Source organism: Macrobrachium nipponense, chromosome 45 (genome assembly GCF_015104395.2).
Source record: "Macrobrachium nipponense isolate FS-2020 chromosome 45, ASM1510439v2, whole genome shotgun sequence".
Lineage (NCBI taxonomy): Eukaryota > Metazoa > Arthropoda > Malacostraca > Decapoda > Palaemonidae > Macrobrachium > Macrobrachium nipponense.
This window is the reverse complement of record NC_061105.1, coordinates 18435656-18460255: the sequence shown is the minus strand read 5'-3', so window position 1 is coordinate 18460255 and position 24600 is coordinate 18435656. Positions and strand designations below refer to the sequence as shown.

General features: G+C 42.2%; 2 protein-coding genes across 2 annotated transcripts in view; both read left to right on the top strand.

Annotated features, from left to right (window-relative positions):
• Positions 1 to 24600, top strand: part of LOC135214426 (ubiquinone biosynthesis protein COQ9-B, mitochondrial-like) — a 32175-nt gene that overhangs the window by 471 nt on the left and 7104 nt on the right. Inside the window, exons 2-3 of the mRNA XM_064248703.1 lie at positions 21756 to 22058; positions 22229 to 22379. Coding sequence (XP_064104773.1) covers positions 21756 to 22058; positions 22229 to 22379 — 454 coding nt within the window. The remainder of the gene's footprint in view (positions 1 to 21755; positions 22059 to 22228; positions 22380 to 24600) is intronic.
• LOC135214424 (glomulin-like) lies at positions 16145 to 18197 on the top strand. The gene has a single exon (XM_064248701.1). The coding sequence runs from the start codon at positions 16340 to 16342 to the stop codon at positions 17846 to 17848; it is 1509 nt and encodes a 502-aa protein (XP_064104771.1). The 5' UTR covers positions 16145 to 16339; the 3' UTR covers positions 17849 to 18197.

The following is a 24600-nucleotide window of genomic DNA, read 5'->3' as shown; positions in this document are numbered from 1 at the left end:
ATTTATTAATTACCAAATTATTACGCTGTGTCTTGATAATTATGATCTCATGTTAATTAGCCTATCAGCTCATTCATTTTCATCTCTTGTTCATTATCATCCCTCACAATTATTATCTTAATAACTATAGGGTAAACAACCGACTGGACTAGCCGAGCCACTGACTGCTGCGTTTGAGGCCACCCTCCGAAAAAGTACTTTAACATGTCCTGACACTGGAGATGGTCATCAGTCATGAGTTGTTGATGGTGAGAGGAGGAGCTCGAGACCTCTACTCTCCTTTCAAAGTAAGTATTTTCTCCATAGTTAGAAATTAAGGCCATATTTTAAGATTAAACAGAGGGTAATGAAACGTTTGGCCCTACGCAGTGCACACTACCTCCATGACACTTTTGAAATTTTTACTTACAACTCTGAATATTTAGAAGATTGACGCCTTCTCGATGTTTGCAGAGTTGCTTGTGTCAATAAACTTCTTATTTCCTGTGCTAAATCCGCACACCACTTGTACCCATAGACGCTGGGTCACTTTCATCACAACAATCGTAAACACCGACTACCAACCACTACTTTTTTAAGGAAACTACAATTTTTGGTAGTAGAAGAAGAAGAAGCTTGCACTAGATAATTATTTAAATAAATATTTAAACGGCAGCATAAGGTCATGAATTGCATAAATATTTTTACATATTCATGAATATTAATTTGAAAATATTCGTTGTTGAAAAAGTAACTAGATTCCTGACTCAAATATCAACAGTTTTGCTTGTGAACAGTACCTACGGCGCTCTTCGCGCTCTTCAATTGTTTATCAGTGTTGCCAATTGGTATGTGTTTACCCTCCAAACTGGGTATAAGACGTACACAAAACTGGAGGAATAAGTGAAATAAGTGCATCTATTTGAAGTATATATACATATTACAGCAATTTTATCATTACTGCATTACTATGACAACTAGAATTCATGGAAACAGTTTGTAAATGCATCGGCCTATGTGTGAAATGTGTGAAGCTCCACTAGATTGGCAACGATGAGTCATTTTGCTGTCGTCTGCTCGTATGTAAGTCAGAAATATCTGTAATTTTTCGGGGTTAATTTAGTTGCAAAAAAGGGATAATAGACATGAATTAAATAGACATTTTGAAGTAATAAAGTAAAGTTAAACTAAATAATGAGTAAAGTAAACAATTAAGGGAATAAAGCTTTGCACGTTGTAAACCATGTACTCGTGTGCTGCCCGTAACTGTGTTTGTGGAGTGAGCGCTTAGGAACCAGGAACCGCAACATAGTTCAAGTGCAGTTTGGAGTGAATTAAGACCAAAATGTGTATAATTGCAATCAAATAAGAAGATTAATAAACATTACCTTAATATAATTCATCTAGCCCTAAATCCCCAAAAACCGCACCAAAATTTACCACATTGGCAACCCTGTTACCTCCTATTCTGTCCGCCAGTTGGCAACACTGTCGTTGACAGATACGAAAACCTTCCCTCAAATCAGTTGTTAACGAGCGCCCGTGTTGTTTACATCACGGCCGCTCTTTATAAATTTCCTTAAACATTTTTGTGCCTTTAAAGCTTTCATTATTTGTTAAATGAAACTTTATATGAATTACCACTCACGCATTACATCACGAAATAGTGAATTAACTTTGATTTCTGTTTGTGGTTCTTATCTTAAATTACGAACTTTTGCGCGACCCGGAACTACTGACCTGTCCAATTCTACAATGGATTACCAAGAAATTACGATGCTTCCTTCTGCCAGCAACATCAGGAACTGCCCGGTTTGTGGGACAAGGATGAGTAGCAGGGAGTATGAACCCCATGACATTTGTAGTTCTTGTCGTGGACAGGTTTGTGACTTGACTTCTCGTTGTGACGTATGTAAGCCCTGGTCTGACGAGGATATGACGGCTTATATGAAACGCCAAACAATCTTGCAGCGTAAAAGAATACGGTTAAGGAGAAAAAGAATAACGATTGCTAAAACTGTATCTAACGAATTCTTTGACTTGGCGCTCATGATTCTGGCTCTTCGGTTTCGGTATCGTACGACTCCGATTCCGAATTAATTGATGCTTTGCCCCCTGTACAACCGGTAATTAGTGAAGTTAGTTCTGATGTAGATTCTAAGATTTTGGCATTGGAAACTACCTGGAAACAGAATTTTAAGAAATTACAGCTTAGTCTAGATAGAGATATTTCTGCTAAGTTTAACAATCTGTCAGAGAATTTTCAAGAAGCCTTTACTAGAATGTCTAACACACTTTTAGATTCATTTCAGCTCCTCGTCAGGTACCTGTCGACAGCACCATGGGTAACGGTGCGACAGATACCCGGCTTGTGAACCCCGTCGTGGCGAAGGCCTAGGGGGGATCCGGTCCGGGCAGGTGCCTAACGAATCTTTACCCGACGTGTCCCCTGTTAGTCCCGTAACAGTGCCAAAGGGCGCTTATTTAGGAGAAGGGGGGAGGGATATTAGTGTCAGACCTAAGATAGCTAGTCGTCAGGATTTTACTTCAGAGGAAGTTTCTAAGTTAGGATCTGACGATGATGATGATGATGACGCGGATTCGTGTGATATTGATGTTTCCTCGAATGGATGTCATGATGTAGAATTCAAGAAACTTTTGCTTTAATTTTGAGTTTTCTTCTCAGGCGAGGCCTAAAGAGCAGAAGCAGCCTCCGCCTCGTTGTATTACAGAAGGGATTTTTCTGACGGTCCTTCCCGGTCACGGGAATTTTTTTACGTTTCCCTTTGCCCAGAGGTTCGCGAGAGTGAGGACGGACGTTGCCGCTAAACTTTCGAAGGTGATCGGGGAAGGGAAGAGGAAGCTCTCTTCTCTTCTACGACACCGGAGAGGAGTTTACCAGGTGGCGGATGATTCTTCATTCTCTCGACCCCCCAAGCCAAATCCTGATTTTGTCCGACTTTCAAGTCAACCCTTGCCTTCTAAGGCTTCGGTCTCTGTCTCAATTGAAGATTTTATTGCTATGGAGCTGTTATGAGCTCCTTACAAGAAGCTCAATCCTTCAATATGTGGTCCTCGGAGGGCTTTTTAATGTATCAAGGGACTCCGGGAGTTTGTTCCTCCTGATGCTCCTCTTTTTGAGAAATTCTGCTCATCCATTTCAATCGCTTCTGTACATCAGAACGAGCTTGCTGCTTCAATGCAGGCCTTTCTTGTTTCTCTAAGGACGTAACCTGTATTTGTCGCAGTTACCCTCCTCTGTATCGGAGATTCAGAGAACCCGTCTGTGTCCTCTTCTCCTTTTGGCGATTTCCTTTTCGATATTTCTGTGCTTTCTGAGGTTTTGAAGGAACATCAAGGTGATGCCTCTTCCCAAGCTCACTGGGCCTTATCAAGAGCTTTTTCCTCTGGTCTTCCTCCCATTCCTTCAAGGAGTAAGCGTAAGTTTAGGACCAGATCTGTACCTTCTGCTCCAGCCCAACAACCTCCTCCTGGCTCTTTTTTCCAGAGTACATCTCAGGTTGCTGGTGCCTCTTCTTCATCCTCTGGTGCTCACCCTTTGAAACACGGGAGAGGTTCTTGGCGTGGCTCCAAGGGCAGAGAAAGAGCTCAACCTCCAGGAGGACCTTCTTCTTCTTCTTCTTCTTCTTCTTCCTTGTCTCTGCGTAAGAATTTCGGAAGTAGGAGTCATCACCTCGCCTGGAGACCGCAGTAGGAGCTTGTCTCTCGCCATTGGTCAGCTTGGCAGGGGAGAGCGGTGGATGCTTGGGTGGTGGAGGTCCTGAAGGAAGGTTACGAGATCCCTTTTGTTTCCAGACCTCCACTTTCCAATCGTCCTCTCGAGTTCAGCAGTTATTCCCCTCACTCAATCAGGGGTCAAGCCTCCATCCAAGAAGCAGACCTTACCTTCGGTTTTTCACGGACTCGGGAGTTTTCCAGTTCAAGACCCTTTGTTTCGGCCTCACCACTGCTCCACAGGTCTTTTCTCGGGTGATGGCTCCTGTTTCAGCTATTCTGCATCAGTTAAATGTAAGGATGCTTCGGTATCTGGACGATTGGCTAGTCCAGGCCGAATCTCTAGAGAAATGTCTCCGGTCGAGGGAGATAGTTCTGTCTCTTTGTGTCGAGTTGGGCATTCGTGTCAACTTCGCAAGTCCAATCTAATCCCTTGCCAGATCATGACTTATCTGGGGATTGTTTTGAATTCCCAGATTTTGAGGGCTTCTCCCGCTCAGAAACGGAATGACAAGCTTCTGAGTCTGATCGAAGAATTTTTGTCCTCCGTAATGCAGCCAGTTTCTCTTTGGAGGTCTCTCCTGGGCCATTTGTCATCCCTCATCCAACTGGTTCCCGGAGGTCGTCTCAGAATGAGGTCCCTTCAGTCGACACTTCGCCAGTCATGGATTTCGTGTCCGAGGACACGATAGTCGCCTCTTCTCCACAATGTCGGAAGGATCTCCGTTGGTGGATGCAAGTTCACCGCCTCAAGTCAGGGACATCTCTTCTTTCGGTTCCTCCGGACCTAATGTTTTGGTCAGACGCCTCGGATCAAGGTTGGGGCGCACACCTGGGCTCCGAAGCCGCTTCGGGCCTTTGGTTAGAGGAGGAGAGGAGCATGTCAATAAATTGGAGGGAACTGAGGGCAGTGTACCTAGGCCTTCTTTCATTTCAGGAACAACTGTTGGAGTCGGTTGTCGCGATCTTTTGTCGACAACACCACAGCAGTCTCGTACTTGAGAAACCAAGGCGGCACACAGTCGGATCTTCTCACTCAAGAAGCCCGATCAATCCTGTGTTGGGCAGAAGACAGGGGGATTACGTTGGTCCCTCAGTTTATCCTGGGCCATCACAACGTCTTAGCAGACGCCTTGTCGAGACCGAACGAAGTTCAAGGTCGGAGTGGACACTTTGCCAGGAAGTCTTCGACAGCCTCAGGAAGAAATGGCCTGTCACAGTCGATCTGTTTGCCACCCCACTGAATTTTCGGTGCGCCAGATATTCTTCGCCCCTTACCAGACTCCTCAGAGTTGCCGGACAGACTCTCTTTTGCAGGACTGGGAGGGACTTCAAGCCTATGCTTTTCCTCCGTTCTCTCTGGTGAGGTCAGTCCTCAACAAGTGAGGGCAACCAAGCGTCTGGATCTCACCTTGATCGCCCCCTTCTGGCCACAGAAGGAGTGGTTTCCCGACCTTCTGGAAGCACTGGTGGAACCCCCCATTCGCCTGCCAGAGAGACCAGATCTTCTCAAACAACCCCATTTTCATCGGTCCATCAGAGGCTCCACATGCTTCATCTTCATGCCTGGAGACTGTCAGGAGGTTCTCCAAGCACGAAGGGTTCTCCTCCAGAGTGGCGCGACAGTTTGGCTCTTGCCAGGCGGCAATCAACCAGAGTAAATTATCAGGCTAAATGGTCGGTTTACAGGCGTTGGTGTAAGTCTCAAGGACATTCAATTTCTAGACCTTCCTTACCGAAAGTAGCGGAGTTTTAGTTCATTTACATCATGACAGGGCCCTGTCACCTTCGTGCATTAAGGGTTATAGGTCTATGCTTTCCTATGTTTTTAAGGCAAGGCTTCTGAGATCTCTTCATCTTATGTCATTAGAGAGTTTACTTCGATCTTTTTTCCCTATCTCGACCCAGGCCGCAGTGTTCGCCTCCGACATGGACGTTAACAAAGTCCTTCAAGCCTTAAGGTTCCCTCCGTTTGAGCCTCTGAATTCTGCCAAATTTAGGGACCTCTCTTCTAAGACACTCTTCCTTGTCTCATTGGCTACAGCCAAGAGGGTGGGTGAACTGCAAGCACTCTCTTTTCTGGTTGCCAGATCTGGACAAGACATGATTTTGTCATACCTTCCTGAATTTGTCGCAAAGACTGAATCGTCTGATAATCCCATTCCCAGGTCTTTCGTACTGAAGTCGTTGGTCGACTTTGTTGGTAATTTAAATGAGGAATTAGTTCTTTGCCCTGTTAGGGCGCTCTCATGTTATTTACGCCGCACGAAGGACATTCAGGGTCGTCCCCGTCATCTGTTTGTTTCACACCCGAAATGTCAAGAGACCTATTTCAAAGATGGTGTATCCTTTTTTCTCAGAGATCTTATCGTTAAAACTGGTGGTTCAGCTGTCTGGGGAAGCACCAGACGCCGAGAGCACACAGTATTAGAGCAGTTGCTACATCAGTAGCTTTTATGAAGAATGTCTCAGTCGCCAAGGTGCTTGAGGCGGCGACTTGGCGTTCTACTTCTGTTTTTGCCTCTTTTTACTTGAGGGATATTTCTCTAGTTCTAGGCGACCTTCGTTCTTTGGGCCCGTTGGTGATGGCAGGACAGGTCGTCAGACAGGAGGGGAATTAGCGGTAGTCTTCCTGTTTTACGTTGGTTGCTACCTGTATATTATTCATTAATTTTTTTGTTGTATATATTTTTTGTTTTTGTATTATAACCCATGGCAGTTTTTGACGTAGTTATAATGGGAATTAGGCAGTTTGGTATTTAGGTGTTTTTGATGAACAATGGACTGACTGCTTGGCAACTCATGCTGCTTCCATTTTCAGTGTGAAATGGTTCCAGCCACTGGGTTGTCGGCACTGGCGACTACGCTTCTCCCAGAGTCGATGCTGACCTAGGACTAGCCACTGGTTCGCTTGTCCTGACGACTCCTGCTTCTTTCCACTGTCCTGGACAGGGAATTAGTCGATGGATCGTCTGCTGTCCATCTGGTGACTCGCTCACCATCTACTTTTTGTCTCACCTGTCTTCTCAGAGTCAGACACTGTGGAGATCAGGCGACATTTAGTAGCCCTGAGTTTCTTGTTGACGAAGTCGGTTGCGTTGATACCACCCCCGATTGATCGTGTAACATGAGACCAGGTTGGACTGTCAGGCATTCGTCCTTCGGGACTGAATCGCCTTTTTGCTCCGCGCTCCTTTCTCTTGGCACCAGAAAGCTCGAGTTAGGAGTTTTGCTCACGATCCGATTCGTTGCTGGCGACTTCGGGTTGCGTTGATACACCCCCAAGGTTTGCTTAGCTTTGAATCGCCCAGACAGTCCAGACACTCATCCTTTAGGGAAAGAATAGTGCTTGATAGTCTTCAGGGTGCAGCCTTGCTGTCCGCAATTCGTCTGACTGGTCACCTGGTCGGTCACCTGACTTTAGTACAGACGGACTGACTATGCACCTTACTACCCTTGTCCTGTGCTACCGCAGTTGGTGGCATTATGGTAGGAGACTTTGAGTTGTTAGTATCTTGACCTTGGGTTGAGTTTTGACTGCCTATGATATATATTTCTTTGTTTGTTTTCTCCTATTCTGTCCGAAGGGGAAATTGTATTCAGATTCCCTCCTCCTTTTCAATGTGGTTTAATCGGGCTAGATGAATTATTAAGGTAATGTTTATTAATATGGAATTTTTATTCTAAATTAATATTAATAATACTTACCCTGTAATAATTTATCTAGTCCCACCCAGCCTACCCCACGATCTGCCTATCACAACTGATTTGAGGGAAGGTTTTCGTATCTGTCAACGACAGTGTTGCCAACTGGCGGACAGAATAGGAGGTAACAGGGTTGCCAATGTGGTAAATTTTGGTGGCGGTTTTTGGGGATTTAGGGCTAGATAAATTATACAGGTAAGTATTATTAATATTAATTTTAGAATAAAAATTCCATTTTCATACTTTCACTTACCTAAGCAACAAAATGTTGTTTTATTGTGCAGATTACAACTGCAATCTTGAGTAAGATTAATAAACGTTACATATTTACACTAACATTATTCAAATGAGTGCTGGGAAGGCTGGGAAAGATGGTGGCTTGGCTATGGTTACGAACGGCACGTCACGCGGATGCCACCATATTGGATTTCAATACTGCCTTGAAAACATATTTTCCGAAGACTTCACGTGCTTATTTTAGTTTGTATGGCGCTTTCATATATGACATTATGTTTACGAAACTTCAATCTTGTGAATGGTATGCTTAAAGATGTAATTATATTCTTGATTCACCAATTAAATATCGAGTGAATGAGGTTGAGCCACGCGATGACAATGGCTCCACTGCGGTGTTTCCCCCTAAACTCATTAGTTATCATCTCTCATCAGTTATCTCAATACCTAATTGTCGACTCTAATAACCATCTCATTAATTATCATCTCAGTACAATCCTTTTATTAACTATCATTTCTTGTTAACTACACAGATTCAAAAGAGACATGCATACACCCTTTTTGACCGAGTAGGGTGGGGGCAGCTTTGACCAACCTCCCAACCTTGTACGCCAGTTGTATAGGCTACCTGGGGTGACAACCTGACCTAACCTAACTTAGGAGTGGTTTATCTCAACTGGGTGACCACTTTAACTTTTCCAATAGTATTTAGGGGGATACTTTTCATAGTGTTTTTGTTATCTATTTATCTATTTATTAATTTATTTTTCTTGTGTAGTAAGTGGGCTCTCTTCTTTATGTATTTCCCTATGCCTCCTTTTACTTCTGAATGAACACCATAATAGTCTTTGGAAGCTTGAATTTCAAGTCAGTGGCCCCTGTGGGCTTGTTCTATAGGAATAGGTTTCATCTTCTGAATAACAATAATAACTTATGGTGTGCTAGTCCATCTGACCTTGTGGGCATTGTCCCCCATAGACTACCTTTAGCCCTGCTTCATGTTGTTTTGGGTTAAACCAACCTTGTGATGTTGCAGGTTGTATTATCCTTCCTTATATGTATGTATATTTACTACCTTGCTTGTCCTAAAGATTGCAAGTGCCTTTTGTACACATGAGTCTTGTGCACCTTGTGTTTTCCCACATAAGTGCTTTGTAATCATTATTTTGTTCATGAAACTTACCTGACAGATATATATATATAGCTGTATTCTCTGAAGTCCGACAGAATTTCAAAATTCGCGGCACACGCAGTGGGCGGCCAGGTGGTAGTTACCCATTCCCGCCCCCCGCTGGGAGGCGGATATCAGGAACCATTCCCATTTTCTATTCATATTTTTTCTGTCGCCGGTCGGTAAACAACTGTTTACAGACCTCCGCTCCAGGATTTTGAAACTTCATTAGCCGCTTAAGTATCCTAATTATTCTTTCGATTATTGACTTGGATTTTGTGGCTAGGCATACGCTATCATAAGTTTAAATTTTTCATTGCATATGATGTCTGAAGCTAGTTAACCTAGTTTCAGACTTTGTTGTCTGCATGGGGTAAGGTGAGGCTACCGGAACTTTCGGTAGACACTCGCTTAGTATATATGAGTTTTACATGTTTTCTTTTGCATAAAGATCAATGTAATTAGTGTAATGTGTGACTGATTACGGAAGAAGTAGGATTCATGTACGCATTTTAGAGCGTGTTAGAATCAGTTTTCCTCCACCAAGTAAACAGAAGTTAGAAATAATGAACCTTCTAACCTCCTGTAGAATTTATTTTGCCTAACCCTGTGGTATGGCTTACGGGCCTAGAAGAAGTGTCTGCTAGAGGATTGCATCAAGTAATCTTAGACTAAAGTGCTCGCTCTCCAATCAGTGTTTGTGAAGTGTAGTGCCCCTTATGTTGTGGAGGGGGCGTCAGATCGGCCACATAATGGCCTCTAGGCCTGGACCTCTGTCGGACTCCCAGGACTCAGGGAGAGGGCATGTCGAAAGCCACAAGAGGGTTACGGGGGCTCCCCACCGATCTGGCGTCCCTTCGGCAGGACCTGTTGACGCTTCCCAGGCTGCTAAAGATCGTGGCACATGCCACGTGCAACGAATCTTGAAGGATTGCTTCTCGTCCTCCGAGGCTGTCCTCCCCCGCGCAAGGGTTGGAGCTCTCGGAAGGACTCGCGCCCCTCTTAAGAAGCGTTTAGAGAAGAGGACGCTTCACGTCCTCTCTCTCGTCAGGAGGGAACGTCAGATCGGCCCCCATAACGCCTCTAGGCCTAGACCCCTGTCGGACTCCCAGGAAACCAGAGAGGGCATGTCAAAAGCCGAAGGAGGGTTACGGGTTTTTTCACGCTGATCTGGCTTCCTTTCGGCAGGTCCTGTTGTCGCTTCCCAGGCTGCCGAAGATCGAGCACGTGCACGAATCTTGAAGGATTGCTTCTCGTCCTCCGAGGCGTCCTCCCCACACAGGGGTTGGAGCTCTCGGAAGGACTCGCGCCCCCTTAAGAAGCTTTAGAGAAGAGGACGCTTCACATCCTCTCTCTCGTCACGAGAGGATGAAAGAGTCCTGTGCCTTGTCAGGGCTCTCAAATTTTATTTACATAAACGAAGGAACTAAGAGGTCCTTCGGGTAATTTGTGGTGCTCAGGAAGAGACCACATTTACCCTTTTCGAAGAATGCACTGGCTCTTTTCCTAAGGGACATTATTAAGGAGGCTCATTCATCTTGCCAGAAGAGTGATTTGAGCCTCCTGCGAGTGAACGCTCATGAAGTTAGAGCTGTTTCAACCTCGCTAGCATTCCAAAAGAATATGGTAATCAAGGACATTCTTGATTCCACCTTTTGAAGGAGCAACTCAGTATTCGTCTCCTCTCCTCATGGCGCTCCGTATACGTTATGTAACGTTCGCTTTACTTTGAAAAAGCAAGCTGATAAGTTTGACGTCCGGCAAGCTGCTTTGCACAGTCAAACAACTTATGTCTCTGTTCGCATAAGAAGGGCAATTTAGACGTTGAGGAAGCTTTTTGGAGGTGCTCGACGCCTCCTATAAGTAGAGACATTCTCCAGGACGCTCGGCAAGCACCTTGCGAGGGTGTCTTTCGGACGCTCAGGCGTTCCTTTGCTGAGTGCGTTTCTGGAGATGTTCTTTTGCATTACTAAGACGCAAGTTGTCGCACAGGCGGCCACTGCCTTTGTAAGAAGGTATGAAGGTCTTTAAGGCCCGTCTTGAAGACGAAAGCCGTACGTCTTCCTTTAGTGTTCACACACTTCAGGAGCAGCGTGCGGCTCTCCATGGAGACTCGCATGAGGACGTCCCTTGAAAATATTCAACGTCCTACGCAAAACGCGGTACGTCATAACATTGAGATGTTGGCAAGGTCGCTCGCCAGGACGCCTCTTGGCGGGCCTTGCATGCATCAGGGCGCTCAACGAGATCCTCTCTGAAATGTCGTTCAGAACACTTGGTGTTCTCTGCACAGACAAACGCTCGCAGCTAAGCAGGGGACGTTTTTTGAGGAACGCTCAGCAGGACGCTTTCCAGGACGCTAAGCAGGACGCTTTTGAGGACGCTCAGCAGGACGCTCGGCAGGACGCTTATGAGGACGCTTTTGTGGACATTCGCCAGGACGCTTCAGTGGAAGCTCGGCAGGACGCTTTGCGAGAGAAAAAGACTTGTAGACGGCGTCTTATTGCTGTTCAGGACGTTTATTAGGACGCTTGACACTTTCTAAACGCTCGTCAAGAGGAGGTTTTTCAGGACTCTCCACAGGACATTCCTTTACAGAAATTTTTAAAAAAGGAATCGGAGTTAGCGGAGAGACATACCCGAATTTTTTCTTCGATCCCTCTTGCCTCTTCATCGATTTCTCTGAGAATCGGGAAGATTATATACTCGGATTCCTGGGTGACTTTCGGTCATGTTAAAGGGTTTTCCCCTATTAGCAAAGTGCTAATTGTTTTGTCAAGTAAGGACGTTTTCCCCATTGTCAAGATACTAAACGTTTTGTCATTTAAGTGGGGGACCCCTCATAAATGGGGTAGTTCTCATTGACATAGATTTTAACGTTTTTATCGTTTAAACGGATAAACTCTCATTAACAAATTTCGGAAGAGCTCTCATTCATTTTCAGAGGCTCATCCGGGGAGTAAAGAAAAAGACTTGTAGACTAGATTCCAGGAAGTCTTATGTCCAATATCATAAGAACATTGAAACGGTCCTTTTCGATCCTCGGTTCTCACTTGATGATCTCTATTCGAATATTACTCCCTTCTCTTGGCAAAGAGTCTTGGCAAAGAGGCAAGGAGTTCTTTTAAAAAGTCTCATTCATTAGAACGTGGACAGTCGTTTTCCTTTCTTTCTCTCTTCCTCGTCGAGGAAAGATGTAGTAGAGAATTCGATGTTCAAATTACTACAATACTTACGTAGTTTATCTTTGCGTCATTTTGCTAACGCATGGGTCAAGTCATATACGCATATCGTATTTACCTCTACGGATAGAAGCCGAAAGAACTGTTGTTCTAATGTATTTAATTGACACTCCCTTCAACCTTCCAAGAGTTTTCGGAGTAAGAACAACTCTTAAGGTATTGTTACCGACACACCAACTCAGCTTCTGTATTTAGCGAATTCTGTTTCGTTTAAATATGCCTGCTTGAGAGTTTCCTTTTGCTCGATAATATCATACCTATTCCTTCGTAAAGGGAGTAGCTGGCAACTCGAGACGATGAATGAACAAGGCTGCTGTTACTGTGATCTACGCAGTACCGGCTAGCTCTGTGACATGCCCGGTTGGTTAAGTCTCTCTCCCCTGCGGGAATGGCTGACTAGCCGTCTCTCTGCCCTACAATCATGGATTTTAGCCTCGGGTTGAGGAAATTTCTAGTAATCATGAATGAACATGCCTTCCGTTTACTTAGAAAATTTCAACAAGATATCTCTTATACCTGTTCGGTGCGGTTTTACCGCACTGTAACAGAATTCTGTACGAGTCTACCGCGGCATAGCACTATAATAATGCTCTCCTGCTTATGCAAAGCGCAGCCTTATTTAGGGAAGGAAGCAGGCTGAGTGAGGGATTGGATGAGTGCTGGGGACCATTTCCTCGCTGGAGAAGCTTGTTTTCCCTGAATAAACAGCAATTCAGACCTCTACAGTTTTTTCTCACGGAGAAATTGGAATAACATCAAAGATCTAGTAATAATTCTAATTTTCTCTCAACGGCTTGAGGATCACCTCGGGTGATAGCGAGAGGGTGCCAGACATCCGAACAGAGGAACAGATGTCCTGGCACATTGTTTGAAAGAATTGGAAGCCAATTTGGTCGGCTCTCCAGTTCCTCGAAGAGTGAGTTTTGATCGAGTGGTCCAAATCATCTCGGATAATTTCTCAGCGCTCTCATAGCTCAAGAAGAGAGAGTTGGTTATGGGCTTGGGCACGGAACGTAACGATCCTCAAGAGGTTCGTTAAACTAGTGCACGTCCGTGCGGGTCTTCTCGATCGAAGGCAGCACAACTACTGACGTCTTGAGTAATCCTCACTTAGAGTATGTCAAAAGTTGAGGAGAGACTGAGGGCGTCCTTTCGTTAAGTTTTTCGTAATATTGAAGACGAAGGAGCTTCCTCTTAAGTTGTTCCCTTATTCATGATCCTAGAGGATTAGCATTAGTCGCCACCATGTTGGCCTTTAAGAGGTTTGGATTCACAGAGGTCATGTAATTCAGAGAGAATTGTCCAAAGACCCTTCCGAGAATCGGTGTAATCTAACATCGTCACTTAGTGAAGTATCTAATATCTCTCCTCTCTGAGTCTGAAGGCGTTCAGACTATCGAGAAGCGATAAGATCTTCAAGATTAATGGCAGTCTCTTGGCCAAGGCAAAGCAGGTTCTGCTATTTTCAGTGTTCAATCGGAGGGGGCCGTTTCTGGAGATAGTGAAGGGAAAATGACTGTTCCTCCACCTCGACCTCTGTGAATTTCTTTATGGTTCTATCTTTCCGTCTCTGAAGTATGAGATAAGCTAGAAGTCCTAACTATTGTAGAATATGCAAATATGTTGTTGACGGCCTCTAGGCTCAGAGATTCGGTTCTGTCAAACAACAGAGCTTCACGATCTTTGAGGTCTGTGGAGATCTTGAAATTCTCTGGATCGAAGGTTCCGGCATGGAACTTAGACATAGTCTGAGTTTCTGATGCCAAAAGTATTTCGAACCTATCCTTTCTGCGAACTTAATACATGTGACCAGAAAGGCTAACATTCTAACCGCTCTAGCCACGGCAAAGAGGGTTAGTGAGGTTTTAGCCATCATCAGAGGTTTTGGCTTTAAAGGACATAATGCGGTCTGTCCTCTAAGCCTTCCGTTCTTGGTAAGAACGAAAACCTGTCTAACCCTTGACCCGAAGGCTTGGAGACCAAGGGTATGGCACAAATTATTGGGCAAGGGCATTAGAGAGTCCTGTCGGGTCTCTCAAGTTTTATCTTGATAAAACTATAGAAAGTCGAGGTCAACGGACAATCTGCGGTGTTCCGTAAAAAGACCAGACTGGTTCATGTCCAAGAACACCCTGGCATTATAGTCAAGGAGTTCTTTTAAAAAGTCTCATTCATTATGTTCGCATAAAGATTTGAGATTTTTTCTTAATATGAATGCTCAAGAGGTGAGGGCGCGGCCTCGGAAGCATTTCAACAGAGCATGACACTCAGTAACATCCTGAGTGCCACGCTTTAGCGAAGCAACTCTGTGTTCGCTTCACACTCCCGACGGGATGTGAAGACGACATTTGAGATCTGTAAGTCGCTAGGACCATACATATCCGTAGATATATTATTGGGGGCAGGAAGCAACACGAATCCTATCCTATAGAAAAGGGATAGGTGTGCTTTTAACTTTGAAGGGTTGGTCGCTTGAGGCGCGTTCCTTTTCTTTAGCCTAGAAGTTATGGAACTAACTTTGATAGGTTAGGTCAGGTGGTGGTTTTAGCTTCGTTGCCCTCAGAAGTATGGTCATATGGTCTAGTCACATTGTGGTCACGCCCCCGTTGACAGATCATCTAGAGCGCACCAGCATTACAGGTCTCTACCTCGCTGGCAACTCTAGTAAAGCAGAAGCAGACTTTGGTGACAGTAATCACGAAGTCGGCTATGCTAACAGGTGAGGAACCAAGATGTATATCATCTACTTAATTTAGTTTCCTAAAAATCCTATTCTGTCTCTTCCCACCATCCGAAGGTGGGATTCAGCTATATATATATCTGTCAGGTAAGTTTCATGAACAAAATGTTATTGTTATAATACAATTAAGTTTGTTCATACTTACCTGACAGATATATATAATTAAAGTGCCCACCCACCTCCCCTCAGGAGACAGTGGCACTGATAAAATATGAATAGGAAATGGGAATGGTTCCTGATATCCGCCTCCCAGCGGCGGGAATGGGTACTACCACCTGGCCGCCCACTGCGTGTGCCGCGAATTTTGAAATTCTGTCGGACATCAGAGAATACAGCTATATATATATCTGCCAGGTAAGTATGAACAAACTTAATTGTATTATAACGATAACATGTTTACATGCATTACTGTTAGGTTATCAAAATTGTTCTTAATATTAACATCTATGAAAACCCTTTGATAACGTCAGTGGAATGACTGTCCTCACATGACTTGTTGATTCAGATTTAGCTATTCAGCAAAGGTAAATTTCAAATTTAAAACATGTAAACTTCAGCAATTTCATCTTGAGTCAATATTATATGGAAATAAATCAGTTCAATATTTGTATTTTGAATGAAAACCATTTTTTTAAACAATATATGCTTCATAGATAGGCTACATTGCTGTAAATGGAATTCCTTTCCTAATCCACAACCTGCCCCCCACTCCCCCCCATTTAATGTACTGCTCAAATCTGTCTCATATTATGCAAGACTCAAAACAAAAATAATTCAAGAGTAAGTTTGAGAATGTATAGCCCTCTCATGGAACCTCCCTATTCATTTTTTAATCATCGTCAACAATGTACGTAATTTTGATTCAAGAACATGTTAGCTTTTTGACCCAAGGTTGGCAATGCCCTTTGGGCCAGTAAGCATAAGTAAAATAAGAGGTAAGTATTTATGGAACATGAACTGTGTACTGCTTTATTACGTAGCATAATTTGTACCAAGATGTGTTGCTACACAAAAATAAAAGAGGATCACATGCAAACTGAAAGTCGTCTTTTATCACTTGATTCCAGGTTGAAGGATAGCTGACATAACGAAGCTGAAGATTTGCATCGTACTAAAATTAGAATACATAGTTGCCAGCTTTGACTAACAAATCCTAGTTGGAAAGTTTGAAAATAACTTTGTGAAAGAGTTCACAATGAATGGCATCAGTGGAATAAAAGTTGTACAGGGTAATTCCGAGGAGGACCTTGCTTCGATTTTATGGCATAGAATAGAAAGTGGGAGGTATTCAGAAGCCCTGGACGAGATAAAGGACGAGAAATACCATCAGTACCTTGTTCACCATAGCTTGGAATTGGTGCCAGCTGTGTTAAAGTATCTGCAGGAAGATCCTCTAGTGGAAGGAGAGAAATGCATTGAAGAGATTCTGATGTACATTGCTTCTGTTGCCAATGCAAAAGAAGCTTTGATTGTATTCCTGGAGAGCTTGAATTGAACCGCTGTGAATCATACTTCAGAGTTCTATTAAAGCCAATGCAAACTCTGCTCTTGCGTGAAGTGACTGAAAAGACACGATCTACCATGTTTTCTTGGGTGTTCAATACACTGTATTCACATGTAGTAACGCTTGATGTACCAAAGAACTTCAACTTGGAAGGCGAAGAGAGAAAATTATTAGATCTTCAACCGGAAGTACAGGAATTAACCAGAACCCTGCAGTGGTTAACCGAGTTTTATGTTGTGTTTTATGAGAAAGTCATAACTGGGGAGCTGGTTTGGGGAGGCAAAGTGAAGAATTCTAGGCATTTTCTTGCATATTTCCTCTTGCAGCTTTTTGACCGACCTTTCACTTATCTCGATGTTTATTGCCCTGAAGGTGAAGTGGAGAATTCTTTGTATCGTACATGCCAAAAACTTGCATGTATGATTGCTCACCTCTTTGGAAATTCATTCAGCCTTTTTGATCACATTTCTTGGAATAGATCCAAGACAATTTTAGCTTCTGATGGGAAAAGTGATGACAGTGTAGAAGATAGTGAAGAAGCTAATGTTAAGGGTGATGATGTGGAAGATGAAGATAAAGAATTGACTGAGAAGTCAGAGGGAAGTGAAAAAGACTGTGTTTCTCAGCTGTCGTTAGCCTGTTATTTTTATTGCATACTTAGCCAAAATATGGCAAGCGACTTGGTTCCATTTGTATATTCTCATCAGTATGTGTTTTTGAATTGTCTTCCTCTGATTGGTCACTTACTAGAAAGAAAAGATGACACTGCTATTCACAAAGGCCTTATGTTATCCAAAACATTGTTGAATAAGATTTTAGAGAGTTCATTACCCAATGAGTGTTTAGAAGCTAAAGCACATTCTTCATTTCCTCAACTTTTGATAAGAGTTATGACATATTGTGATAATTTAGAATTGAGAAAAACAGCTTTAGACATATTTCGGCCGTATCTCAGGAAATTTGACCGTTCAGGTAGAAGAAACTTGTTAAAGTGTCTCCTTGTGTCTGTTAAACATGCTGGCGTACTGGGTGTAATTATTCATGAATTGAAAGAAAATGTCTCTCAGTGTCTTAATGAGGAAATGATGGATGCAAACTTTTGTGGTCACAATTTACAGAAACTTGTGTTGCTTGCATGTTCTTTGCAAGACGGTGAGACAACAGATTTACTGGAGTGGAGTGACAGTATAATGGCAGCTCTGAATCTCTTGATATTCCTTTATGTACGAGACAGAGAGGACAGGACTTGCATAAAGAAACTGGTGCCTGTGTTGCAAGAGGACTTCTTGGCAAAGCTTCGACGAGGTCTGGAGCTCTCTCGGGCTCACTACGAGCTGAAGTTGAGGGAGTTAGCCACCCCCAGAAAGAAGAGAGAAAAGACAGAAATGTCTGTATCAGTCGGAGGTGTAATGCTGCCAAACATTCCCCCAGACCAAGAGGAGAAAATTCTGAAAACTGCCCTGTGTTCATTTGATATGATGCAGTGCGTTTTAGCGAGAGTTGATCAAGTGGTCCATGACACGTGTAAAGGTTCTTGAAGGCAGGATATGGTGCAAAGGTGTCTTGCATATTAATCATCTATGAACATAAGTGAATGTCCATTTTTTAATTTTTGTGTATTCTGTAATTACTGAAAAATCATTTTCAAGTGTAAACACTCTCAGGAGATTAATATTGTATTTAGACCTTTATTGTGATATTGTGAAATGCATCTTAATCAAATTTAGAAAAGTAATTCTTTTTTACCAGGAATAAGTTCACTTTACAAAATCAATGTTTAATGATCTCCAAATTTAACAAATTTAATCATATACGGTATGCATTTTTCTTTAGCCTTTGTTTCTCTTTGCATATTTACTTTTTGTAATAAATCTAATAAATATTTAATTGAATTTGGTTTCCTCCCCCATTTTATGAAATGTTTATTGCTTTCGTCTCAGTGCAATTAATTAAGCACTCTCAAAGAGCATTACGCTCAATAAATATGATTGACTTACAGAGAGTATTGAAAAGCTTGATAAAACTTAAGAATTATTTTTCCTCATTTGTATTTTTTTCATGTTATTATCTTAGTGAAAGAATAAAATTTTGGGAAGTAATGTTTGTTACAATAAATCTAAAAAAAAGGTATCTCTGAGTCTTTAGTTTTACAGTGATTTATTTGACTGGAGGTACAGTGGTGACTACGTGGATTCTTGTCAATAAATCTTGTCAATAAGTGATTAAATATTGATGTCAGATTAAAATTTTTAGTGATACTTAGACAAATTAAGATGGCTTCTGAAGATTATGGCTTGCATGGATCTTTTTAATTCAAACCCCTCATTTTGACTTGTTTGCGCATAGAAAAAAATGAAATTAGACTTCTATGCACATTTTCTTGACTAAAGCTTGGTAGGTGGATTCTTTGAGTCAACCTTTGATGTTGTGGAAGTGCATACCTTCCTTCTGTTCAGTCTCTTGAGAGCCTTATGAGATATCAACTTAGGGGAAACCTGTGTGGCTCATGTCAACAGAATCTATAAAAATCTTAGGCTCCTCCATCTTTGCACTTGGATGTCACACAGAAATAACAGTGTCGTGATAAACCTTTCCCACCACCTTCAAGATCTTTAAGGGCTCAAGATTGCTGAATGTCCTCACAGGCCCCAGTACTTGGCCTTTGGCCTCGATTCTGTATTCCATTCCATTCCATTTAAGGACTTGAGAGTGGCCTCATTCCAAGTTCCTACTGACAGTGGGAGTGTTCCATAAAAAGCTTACTAAAAGATTTGTCTTGCAAAAAATCTTCTTTATAGTGTTTGCATCCACCAAGATGTATTGACCAACTGTATGAACTTGCTTTAGGTCGCACACTGGAATTTGGCCAACCTAACTTCATTTGAACTGTTTTAGAATTGTCCAGATGATTTTCTGTCTTTCTTTTAACCCTCCCTTTCACACATGAAAGGACAAAGGGCTAGCAGATAGGAGACACTCCTGTTCCTAGTTGGAATTCTGAAAAGGTCTGATCACCTTTTTCCATTCCATTATGTTCTTAGCACACAAAAACCCAGTAGCACTCTCCCTTACCTGAACCTATTAAAAGGGCCTATTCACTTTCATTCCTAGGGGATTTGTGTCCTTAAAAAAGTTAGGAACCCAGTGTTCTTGTCAATATTTGATAAATATTCCAAGCATACTGATGAATCAGTTAAGAGAATCGGTAACTGTGGTTGTCATCTTCAATGTGCATAGGTTGTGTCGGGAAACCTGTCAAATTAATGATGTAAGATAAGCTGATTTTCCACAGTTTGCATTGCGTGTAGGCCCATGTTTCAGAAACTACAATGGAAAAAATGCAACATTTTTAAACTGTTTATATTGCCTAACAAACCCTTTACTCTATTAATGCTATACTACTGCCTGGAAGGTGTCATGCATGTCATCAGCTGTCTTCTTAGCTGAAGTAGCTGCACTAGGTGTTGCTGAAAGTTGAAAAAATTGACGCTTGTGTATGATACAAACTCCTAGCACATGTTAATTTTCAAATTATGGACTAATCGTGCCAGCGCATTTCAAGTTGGTAAAACCCATGAAATGCAGGAATGCTAAAAGTACAGTACGTATATAGCACTCTACAATATACCCTTATAAACATTTTTATTAAATTGCCTCATACAGTGCAGTTATGATAACCAATCTCCAGTCAGCCTTTCATTACAATGGGGTTATATTTCATTTTGATCAATTATAAAGCAAGCAATCATATATCCAGGAGCATTTAATACATAAAAGATATATTTTGGTCCAAATGGTTTTAAGCCACCCATTTTATCTCTCTATATGTAGTATTGATTTTTGGGCTCCACAAACAAGAAAAAGTAAAAGTAAAAACCGAAAAATATAAGGAAATACTGTAATGTATTTAACGTTGTTTGTGTCCTGTCTACCACATTGTCTCCCACTGTTCTTGGCAGACCTTTTCTAGACAATCAGTATGCTAAATATACTTCAGTACAGTTAAATTTATTTACTTTAAAAGTGAATATGCAGTTGCTTTGAATTCCCTAGAATAATCACAGCAGCTGAACAACACTGCCAACTGAACATGCACTTTTTAAAAACAAGGACAGTATTGGAGGTGTTTGTTAAGAATTTCTCGTCATAAAGAAAATTGTTGTAATGAATTATGCTTATGAGGCAAATATTGTACAAGCATAAAATGGAAAATCACTGTCATGTAGTGTACCAATAGTTACTTGTATTAGCTTATTATAATCAATCACACATCTGACAAATGATAAATAGATACTACTATACAGTACCGTACATAATTAAACTTTAGTAAATGGAGGCAATATAAACATGAAAAGCAGAAAGGATTATGTAATGCAGTCATTTTTATCAACTCTTGACCTATCCCTAAGACCCCAGCCTAACTTTGCCTGGGTACCAACTTTCATTGTGCATTCACTTCAAAAGTCGATAAAACTCATAACATTCAAGGCAAGGACACAGTTTCCAACTTGTATTTATACTAAATACACTCCATAAGGGGTTTGCATTGTCCCTTTGGCCTGTAGTTGCAACCCTTTTCATTCCTTTTACTGTACCTTCATTTATATTATCTGTCTTCCGTCCTTCTTTCTCCTAACAATTGTTTCATAGTGCAATGCAAGTTTTTCTTCCCACTGACCCTCTTTACTCTCAATTTTCTCTTCAGTGCTGAATGACCCTGTAGTAGTCCAGCACTTGGCCTTTGACCTGTATTTTATAATCCAATCCAAATACTAATTACAGTCTAGTTAAACATGTTTCCCTCCTTAGAATACCCCCACAGATTAAAAAGGCAGAATTATAGCAAGCAGAATCCCCAAGTCTGGATAGTTTCCACATATCTGGTGTGTAGATGATCAGCAGGATTGCTTTCTGTTATGAATGGCAAACATTTTGACAACTTTTGAGTTACATTCAACTCATTATAGCATTCAAGTATTTTGAAGTATGCTCAAGAGAGTAATACTAATAACACTGTGATTAGATGAAAATAATCAGTGGATTAAACAAAACTGACTGTATTCGGTACCACAAGTAGTGATAGGATTGCCTGGAAATTGTAATGCTGGAAATATTTCAATAAATATTAATACTACACAAACATAAACCTTACATCATTGCAGTTCCCCTTCGGCAAATCTAAATTGACAATTTTATTTTTAACAGTTGGCTGAACATTCTTTTCTGATCCTTCTATATTTTATTTTACTACACCCTTGCAGTCTTACTCCTCTCATCTCTTTCCTCTCAATCTTATTGACCCTTTCCACCCTTATGGCAATGTCATGTATTGGCTAATTCACTTCACACCTTTGCAAAGGCTCCCCTATATGTTGTAACTTGGTCAAATTTTCAACACGTCTAATAGTTATGAAGAATCATCACATGCATTAAATTCATTTACAGGTCAAGTGAGGAGACTAGAAACTAGCTCAGCGATATTTAGCTCAGAATCTAGGTCACAACATGAAGGGGCAACACATTCGGAAAAGAGGGCCGATCACGAAGAGGTGATGCACTCCGAAAAGGCTGCAGGCCCAGAAGATTCATCACAACAAGATTTAGGAAGTGATTTTCAATCAGCCCAAGAACAGGAGGAACCATTTTTTGATGCTTCAGATGCTGAAGATCAGCTCAGAAGGGAAATTTTAGATGCTTCTCTTCCATTTGTTCACTCGTTTGGATGGTCGCAAGATGCACTTTCTCAGGGTAATGATGCAACTATTTTTGTTTAGTACAGTTCAGTCTTATGTTTAAATACATGCATAATCAAAAGAATCACAGAATTGAAGGTGACTGTTTAATGATCATAAATTCAAGAACTAATCATTATCTGATAATCTGAACCTGTTCTAAAATGAATGGTCTTTTGTTTTCAGGGGCTGAGAGTCTTGGTTACTCTGGTATGGCACACGGATTGTTTCCAAAGGGCGGCGTTGAGCTAGTCAATCATTTTTATGCTACTTGTAATGGAAGATTACAGGGATTTTTAGAAAATGAAGCTGAGCTTGTAAAAGAACAACCTGAAATGTAAGTAGTATAATCTTAGTAATAGAATCACTGATGTTGTAAGATGAAATTGTTTGTCAACAGAAAATAAGGCACAGATATTTTTATATATACTTCTGTAGCATACCAAGTACTGTAATTACATTGCTCACAGTTTCACTCATTGACAGCTAACAAAACTTGAAATTTGCAGCAGCTTTAATGTAGGTGTATTTATATGTAGGTATTTGCCCTGCCCACTTTTGGGGTAAGAGAGGAACAACTCCAGCAAATAGTCAGTCGTTTCCTGCCGGCTCCCGACTGTAGTTCAGTTGTGAGCGGTCAGCTAGGATTCTATTTTCTTCGAATTTTCCTTTGGATTGGTTTGTTGAAGTACTGGTAGCCTAAGGCTTTGTTTTTTTTACTTAGTTCTCTGTTACAGACTTTCATTATTACGAAAAATTGCCGAATTTGACTTTCAAGATGATTACTCATTTTTCAATGTGTCTGACACTAGTGGTATTAGCATAAGGCATTGTAGATAAGGCTGGAATACCAGACTGACAAAAGAAAAGTGTGATTCACATACTTTGTGCATTGAATGTAGAGGACAGGAATGATCAATCAAGAAGACTTGCAATGATGGTGCAAAGCCAAAGTAGACATAGAGAAATGGAAGATTTTGAGGTCTCACTTATCCAAATTAGACAGAGACAGAAGGCGTAAGGCGGCTTATAGAGCCGAGACCAAGACTAAAATTAAGACTAGAAAATTCTGAGAACTCTTCTGTAGCTGATCCTAATACAAATATCTATGTGTCCTCCTATTTTGTCACCTGTTCCCATCCTCTAATTAATCAAGCGGCTCTTTTCTCCAGTTCCCCCGCTTCCGATCCCGACCCCATTACCAGCCTCGACTTGGAAATTGTGTATAGAGGTTCATTGCCTATCCTTAGGGATAAGTAATAGAATATAAGTTGTTAGTGCAGTGGAGGAGGCGGCTGTTCGTCCTGCCAACACTCCTAGGTAATGGTTACTGGCCTACTCCCCTGCATCTGGGAGCAGTCATACCAGAGGCTGTAGGGAGGTCGGTGGAGACTGCCCAGGTCATAACAGTGGATGGATGTTGGAAAGGCATTCAGAGGTTAGTGAAGCGCAAGTGGAGGAGGCAACTGTTCGTCCCGCCAACGCTTCTAAGAAAGGTCACTGGCAAACTCCCCTGCATCTAGGAGCGGTCACACAGGACATCGTAGGGAGGTCAGTGGGGACTGCCATGGACAGTTGTCCCCTCAGTCGGACCTGTTGTAGTATCCCAGGTAGACGGCCATTGGAAAGGCATCCAAAAGGAAGTGCACAGGCTGGCCTCAAGTTCTGAGGGGGTACAGTCCAGGCGCCAGTGGCACTTAAGTGACGAATCACGGCCCTTGAAAAGGCTGGTTTCTGAGACAGTCCACTCTCTCCCCCGTGCTGTGTAATAGATTTAGTGAGTCATGTAGTTTTTGGGATTCCCTGGAACGTTTTTTTCTCTAGAACGACCTGGTTCTATAGCACCAGAGCCCCAATGGCACCAGAACACCCAATGGTGCCAGAGCACCCAGTGGTAACTGAATGCCCAGTGGCGCCTGTGTGCCCATGAGTAGCCGAACTGCTACTAACCCCTAAACATCCGGTAGCACCCAAGCACCCAGGGATGCCTGAGGTTCTAGTTTTTCAGTGCTCATCAGTATACGAACCCCCCTCTACAGTCAAAAGTATTCACATGCACAGACTTTGCTTTCGTGCTCTAAAACATGCTCGGCGCCATATACCAAGCAAATGATGCCAGCTATTCCTTGGTCTTTCATGGAGCATTCATTATTACCGATTCAGCGTCAGTTATCTGACATTTTGAGTCCACTCAAGAAAGGTGCCTTTTCTAAAACGTGACCCTAGGAGTTTGTTGCTGTCTGTCAACCATGTATTCAGAAGAGGATGATGTTTTGGATCAGGCTCACCTCAGATTTCTTATGCAGCGTTATTGAAGGACCTGCTGCATAACTTCCCAAGTTTCTTCCCTCCTGCTCCAGCTTCAACATTTTTTTCACGACGGATAAGCCTGCAGACCACAGTCTACCAAAAATAACACTCTATCCTTCAACAAGGAAGGCTCTCAGCTAATTGGATAGTTGACTAGCTGAGAAGAGAGGGCAGGGGAATTCTTCATTAGTTATCCCCCTTCTCGTCTTGAGTGGTGGAGGTATTCGACTTACGATCTAATAGACTCA